At 34.6% G+C, this 7,006-nt stretch overlaps 1 protein-coding gene across 1 annotated transcript; it reads right to left on the reverse strand.

The window, feature by feature from the left end:
• Positions 1-2,684: 2,684 nt before the first annotated feature.
• LOC107625670 (uncharacterized) lies at positions 2,685-5,965 on the reverse strand. The gene is made up of 3 exons (XM_016328363.3): positions 5,237-5,965; positions 3,381-4,142; positions 2,685-3,137 (listed from the first exon to the last, which is right to left on the reverse strand). Exons 1-3 carry the CDS (start codon positions 5,909-5,911, stop codon positions 2,973-2,975), a joined length of 1,602 nt encoding a protein of 533 aa, XP_016183849.1. The 5' UTR covers positions 5,912-5,965; the 3' UTR covers positions 2,685-2,972.
• Between the last annotated feature and the right edge of the window lie 1,041 nt (positions 5,966-7,006).

The raw sequence follows: 7,006 nt of genomic DNA on the forward strand, positions 1-7,006 counted from the left end.
GATTGTATGGCTAAAGCAGCTGCTTCTAGCGCGGACATTCACTCGAATTGGAGTCAACTATGGAGTGAACTTCAACATCTAATAGATTTAGATATGAATCTAGCCAATTAATTTAGTTTTGTCTTTATTTTTTTCTTTTTTTTTCTGTTTAGTCACAAAAAAAAAAAACTAAACGGGTTTATTTTATAAAATGTGTTGTTATCTCAAATTTTTTTATGAATTTACGTGCTTTTATATATATATATATCAATTTATTTATTCATTAAGTTCATTTAACATGCACGGCTCTAATTTAACTATAATTGAAAATAAATTTTATTGTAATGAAAATTTTTTTAATAACTACCAAATATATATACTATATATGAAGAAGTTTTTTGGAAAATATGAAGAAAATAAGAGAGAATTATCAAGATATAGTGCGTTTGAAAATTTTAAATGTCTCTTGAAAATTTTTAATATTTGCTTTTTTATCTTTTGATTTTTTTTGGAAATGATTAATAAATATGTGATTTGAGAAAAAATAAATTACAAAATAAGATTTTTTTAAATAATTTTTATAAATTGCAAAAGAAATTATACCATAGTTAATTAGTTAGGTTATAAAATTTAAATTAAATAAAAAGATAAATTTAACCATCATAAATTAATTTATTTCAATTAATAATATTGTGACATATAACAAAGGATAACTTACCCTTTAAAATAGAGAGGATTAAGTAGAATTCACCAATAATTAATCTAATATCAAACTAAATAAATATAAAATCAATCTGAAATATACCAAGATATAATATTAATATATAATATCTTAAATAATATATTCTACTAATACTCATCATTAGTAGTCAGCAGTTTACATATTCATGTGACTTGTTGAGGATTAGAGATCCTCATCACTTTACTAGCCATTAAATGAAGCTTAGCTTGTATCTCGTACCTTAATCATATTATTATCAAGTTCAGATCTTCACTGCACAAACAAAACAAACTTAACTCACTCTTTGAATTCCTCCATGTCTCTCAAAATTGCTTTATAAACGTATACAATATTTCTGTATTGCCTCTTATGGCCCATGTTTATCAATAATTAATTTGTTGTATCAAGTTTTTTTCTTACATGATGTAAGTTTTGGACCTACAAAATTGTCTGAAAAGTTTATAATAACTTCGGAGGCATAAATTCATTTCATATGAAGTGATTTTAAAATTCTAAGAGTAGAATGAAAGAAAAAGAAAAGAAGAGGTGACATCTACAGGGTAATTAATCCCCCCCTTCCCCTCATAAAATGCTAGATTGAGTTAGTCAAATTAAGATGTACCTTAAATTGTAAACCATAAATCCTAATCAGATTTAGTGAAATTCCTTTTAATAGAACATAATCATAATAAGTTACATTTTAATTTCTAGCATTTCAACATTTTGTACCTTATATGCATCAGGTGGTTCCTGCTCTTTTGCTTTTCTTTTAGTTTTGAAAATATAAGGTTGGTATTAACGAACCAACTTTTACAAGAAATCACACCTCGGAGAATGCAAGGATATAGGAGTTGGTCATGGTTTGTCCAGATTATCACATGATACAACTTCTTCATAATTTATTAAACTTGTCTGCAACAACGTATAAAATGATAGGATCCTTTTCCACCAAATCAATGATTCATTACAATATGATGATGATATTCTAGTCCTCATCAATAATAGAATGCATGTGGTTTCCTCTAACTTAAAAAACCATGCCAATTAAGTTTTTTTGCCTAGAAATAATATTGTCATCAATCATAGAGCTAGTTAAACTCTAAAGTGGTCCCTCACAAAATATACTAATTTGGTCCCTAAGTTCCCAATTACACTACTTATATCCCCAAGATTGAATAAAATACACCTAGGTGGTCCCTTACCTATTTTCCGGTCAAATTGCTTGTCGCGAGGAGTGACTTGGCACTGACTTGGCACCATAAAGTGTCTAATGGTTATATGAGGTGGCAATTAAAACTGTGTAACCCAGTTTGGAGCCCTTGAAGGTAATGGAAGTTCTATTCGATCAACGATAAAACGCCAAGTCAGAGCAGACACAAAAACCCTAGCTAATAATCTAGTTTCAATGATTTTTTATCAACCTACACAAAATCCATAAGTAAAATCCACAATGATGCATACCTCAACACGGTAAAAAATGGAAAAAAAAAATTTATTTACTGCATACCTACCTCTGTGTCAGGGGGTTTCGCAAAGAAGCTTTGCTCCTTCCTTCAACGATATCGAGCCAATGATGACTAATGTTCCGACGAACTCCAAATGGCTTCACCACAACAACCCTCACGATGACTCGCAACGTGGTTTATGTTCGAAGAAGACGAAGTGACATCTTTGCTATGGGGGTTTGAACGTTTTAACTCCCCTATAGTTGAAACAGTGTCGTTTTATTATGGGTTTAGTGCCAAAATTAATACGACAACATTTCAGGTTGTCCAGCGTGGTAATCATTTGCCAGGTCACTCTCGACGGCAAGTAATTTGACCGAAAAATAGACAAGGGACCACCTAGGTGCATTTTATTCAATCTCGGGGATATAAGTAGTGCAATTAGAAAGTCGGGGACCAAATCAGTGCATTTCGTGAATCTCAGAGACCATTTGGGATTTAAGTCATGATAGAACGTATACACCTACTTTGTTCTAGTTTGATAGGATATAATCATTGTATATCATGAACATAAAATATACTCTGTTGAATACCATCATTTGAACATCCAAAAGTTAGTGTGTACATAAAGTATTCCAGAACTTAGGTAAGTCCATACCACTGGAAAGAAGAATCTTAACCTAGTATTGGTGTGTTAGGTAAAGGCAAAGCATGAAGTATCTGTACTCCAAATTTACAATAAGGTCTAAAGTTCTTAGTTCTTGATCAAAGCAAAATAGTAGGACTATGGTGGGTAATGTATGCTCCAATTGCAGGCGTTGGAGTATTCAGGGTTCTGGATTAGGTTCCTCTTTTAAAAGATCATCAAGACGACTAGTGCGCGTATACTTTGATGCCAAATTTGATTCTTGTCTCGGCACATCCAGAAAGTCTTGCAATCCGGTAGTCAGTGCTTGCTTTGATGTCAAGGAAGCTCCAAGGAGGCTTAAAGCCTGCACCAGAAGTTTAAAATAATGAAGAAAAGGCATCACATTAAAAGGAGAGGGATGAGAGTTAGAAGTGCTAAAAAGATTTTAGCATAGACAAAGTAGTCCCTCGAGATTTAAAAGTGACGTATTCGTCTCTCATTGTGCAGAAAAGGCAATGGATTGGTCATTCCATACAAAATCCTTAATATGTCCAAATTTTTTTAAGTAAAATTTCTAAATCTAGTGATAGGTGACTAGCTGCCATACCTCTGCCTCACCAATGCTTATCACCTTCATTTCAAGATCATCAATGGGAAGATTCAACTCTTTCAAATAAGAAATGCAAGAGTCACCAGAAAGTGGCCTCACTCTTAAGTCATCTCCTACGGCATACAACGCTGGTCTTCTCACAAACCCCACAACACTTTCTTTCAATCTCTTTGGGGATCTTGGGTCTAGGGCAGTCAGAAGTTTTACGCCGGCAATGTCAGAATTTGATTTGGAAACCACTCCCCCGGTCCAGGTAACTTCTCTTTTTCTATTACTATAGTAAGGATCTGGCTCATATGTCCCTTTTCCATAATAATACGTAGGAAGTTCCCCCTCAGGAATGTTGAGCAGCTGATTCGGACAACTAAATTGTGGCGCTACACCAGGATTGAGCAACACAGAACGCGAATCTGTACACCATGAAGAATCTAAGGTCTCCACACTCTTGTACAAGTTATCAACACATCCAACTGAAGTGTTACCACCTAATTGCTTCACAATGGACCCCAATGGTATGGTGAGTAAGCTAAACATGAAGTCGACAAAATCTTCCTTAGCTTCTGCAAACATTATCTTGTTTTGAGACTTACTCTGTACTATCTTTATATCCATTTTACTCTCACTGGTTGCAGGCCTCATAACTCTAATTGCCGATGCGAATGGGTTTAATGGTTTGTCTTTCTTCTTGGAGTCGCTTGCCAAAACCATATTAGTCAAAGGCTCATATGAGGTTATGGTATACTTGAGCAGGTTCAAAATCTATAAAGAAAAATGAAAAGAAGCAGGTTCTTAATCAAAATAACAAACATAATTCACAAACATAACCCGTTTTCACTAGAAAGATGAAATTTCATAAATGAAACATCAGGTATTAAACTAAACCAAACAATAAGAGCTATACTATACTGTACAATCAAGATGTGCAAAGTAACTAACTGAATATTACGACTTACAAACTAGCCAAATTAAGAATATTAAATAACACACCAAGGAATTTACATTTAGACACATAAGATTCATGCACCAGCCCCTTGAGTTTGAAGAATAACAATGATTAGCAACAGCTTTGTTCCATAGGCAATGTTAGAGACAAGGAATGAACTTTCTACCACATGTTTATGGAGGCTTTGAACAATTGCAATGCCAAAAACAAATCTGTCTAATAGCTTAAATTGTTCATTGAAAGTTAACAGATGGGGTAATACATATAACACAAAAGTTCATAAAAAAAGCAGATATAAGAGATAGCACATATAGATAGGTTGTTCAATGTTTAGTTAATTTCAAGCTACTTACATGAACTAAAACGCAGCTAGTATACGTGAATGAAGATTAGCCACCGAGTATAGCTAATTCAAACTAACTCTAACAATCTAACTGCATAAGTTAAACACTAATCAAAGGCTACTACTTAACTACCAAATCCAAATCAATGGATTTAGTAAGAAACTACAAAACAATAGCCAGATGCCACATTTTGGCCACAAACCTAAGGGAATAAGTCTATGAATAATCTTTTTTCTGTTTTTCATAACAAAGATGCTATTTGAACAACTCTTCCAGTCAACTTCCCATACCATGTGAAGTTTTGCACGGACCGTGTTGGGGGCACTCGCGCGTGCAAAACTTCTTGGCCATAAAAGTCTAGAGGACCTGTTTCAAATAGCATTTTTGTTTATCTATGCATATTATTCACTTAATTCAAATTCAACCAAGGTTGGACACTAGACTAGATTATTCGAATTCGAAATTACTGAACTAGCTACATAAGAAAGCAAAATCTGTGTGGCCAATTCAAAGATAAACTAAAGCAGAACTTGATGGTGCAATTAGAAAAAGATAAAAATGATCACCTCGTCCTTGCCAATACTACGAGTAACTTGTTCAAGCTGAGTCAAATCGGAATAGCCAAGTTGATGCAGCATCTGCACTGAAGTCACCAAAGAACTCGGCACAACTGCCAAATCATCAAACACAAGAAACAAAGACCCATTCTCCTTCACAAAAACCCCACACTTAGCATCATCCACATTGACATGACCATTATTATTACTATTACTCTTCTTCCTTAGTTCCCAATCCAAATCGTGAGGCTGTCCATTAACGGGATTCCCACAAGCACAAATCAGGTTGCGGAAAGTTGTGAACTTGCAGGTGCAGTACTCGCAGACGAGAAATCTCGGTGAGGGTTCAGTGTCGTCGATGTTGAAGAAGAGTTTCCAGCACAGTGAGTCGCAGGGGTTTCTTGGGAACAGTAACATGTGCTTGCATACACTGTTCCAGACATCGTTTTGGGTGAGATTCTCAACGCTTTGGTAGAGGTTCGTGATACATCCAAGGAGTGGTGGCGGTGGTGGTTGTTGTTGGTGGTGGTTGGTGAGGAGGCGAATGATGGTGGCGAGTGGAAGGGAGAGGAAGCTGAAGAGGGTGTCGACGAAATCCTTGGTGGATTCAATCGCAACGACCTTGTTGTGTTGTTTGTCGATAAACACTTTGATGGGAATTTTCTGTTCTTCTTGTGAAGCCATGCCTCATTCATTGCAGAAAAAGAAAGGCGGGTAAAACATATGAACAAACCAGATGAAAATCAATTAATCAATATTACGTGATTATTTAAAAAAAAATGAAATGACAATAAAAATACTAAATTATGTGAATAATAAAGTAAAAAAATTAAAATTAAAATTAAAATTAAAATTATTAGAATAATAATTAACTATTTTTAATTTTAAATTTTAAAATTTTAAAAAATTTCAATTAAATCAAATTACAATTGATACAATTAGGAGTGTTCATGGGTCGGGTAAAATCAAATTTGATGTGATTCAGACTCGACCTAAAATATATACCGGGTCTATTTGTTAGATTCGAATCCGGCTCTAAACCCGATAAAACCTACACATTTTCGGACCACGATTATACCGGATAAAAATCGGATGAAAAACGGGCCGTTAATATTACATTACCTTAATAACTTCTTGTAAGCTAGCATGTAAAAATATCCAAATTTCCAAGACTCTAACCATTATTTGACATAATAAAATTCACTTAGAAAAATATAACAAGAACCAACCCTTTTCCAAAATTAAAACATAACCACAATCAATACTAATATTGTCTAATAACACCAAATATTTAAGTCAATACAAATAACACAATATTATGCATTAGTCTAAAGTTTTATGCATTCTAAACATAAACCATTAACTTATAGTTTTATAATGACTAATAACACAAAATATTAAAGTTTACAATACTTAAATTTCACATAAAAATAGTTATCATCCATCAGTAATAACACAAAATATTAATTGTGTATGATGGCCGGACCACCGGTCCGGGTGACCCGAGCTATGGCCCGGTCCCGGTTTCACTCACTTTCCAAATTTTATTTCTTCTCCCCGAGGCAAACCCGGGTCACTTCAGACCCAGGTCATCATGGTCCAAAATCTTTTCGGACCGGACCGTGCACACCCCTAGACACAGTTACTCCCAATATCATGCTAACTTTCCATTTTTCATTTACGATTTTCAGTCTATAAAGTTATCCCGGTGCCACTGCACTTTCTCACTGTCCAGTCCGACACCCTCCAGCTGACGCCTCCCATCCTCCCGCCGATGAC

Source organism: Arachis ipaensis, chromosome B2 (genome assembly GCF_059453495.1).
Source record: "Arachis ipaensis isolate K30076 ecotype BB chromosome B2, ASM5945349v1, whole genome shotgun sequence".
NCBI classification, from domain to species: domain Eukaryota; kingdom Viridiplantae; phylum Streptophyta; class Magnoliopsida; order Fabales; family Fabaceae; genus Arachis; species Arachis ipaensis.

Excerpts from the sequence above, each read along its gene's own strand:
- LOC107625670 (XM_016328363.3), bottom strand. The coding sequence starts at position 5,911 with ATGGCTTCACAAGAAGAACAGAAAATTCCCATCAAAGTGTTTATCGAC. Across the intron at positions 4,143-5,236 it reads GTAGTATTGGCAAGGACGAG|ATTTTGAACCTGCTCAAGTA; the intron begins GTGATCATTTTT and ends TTTTCTTTATAG. Across the intron at positions 3,138-3,380 it reads TAAGCATTGGTGAGGCAGAG|GCTTTAAGCCTCCTTGGAGC; the intron begins GTATGGCAGCTA and ends CTTCTGGTGCAG.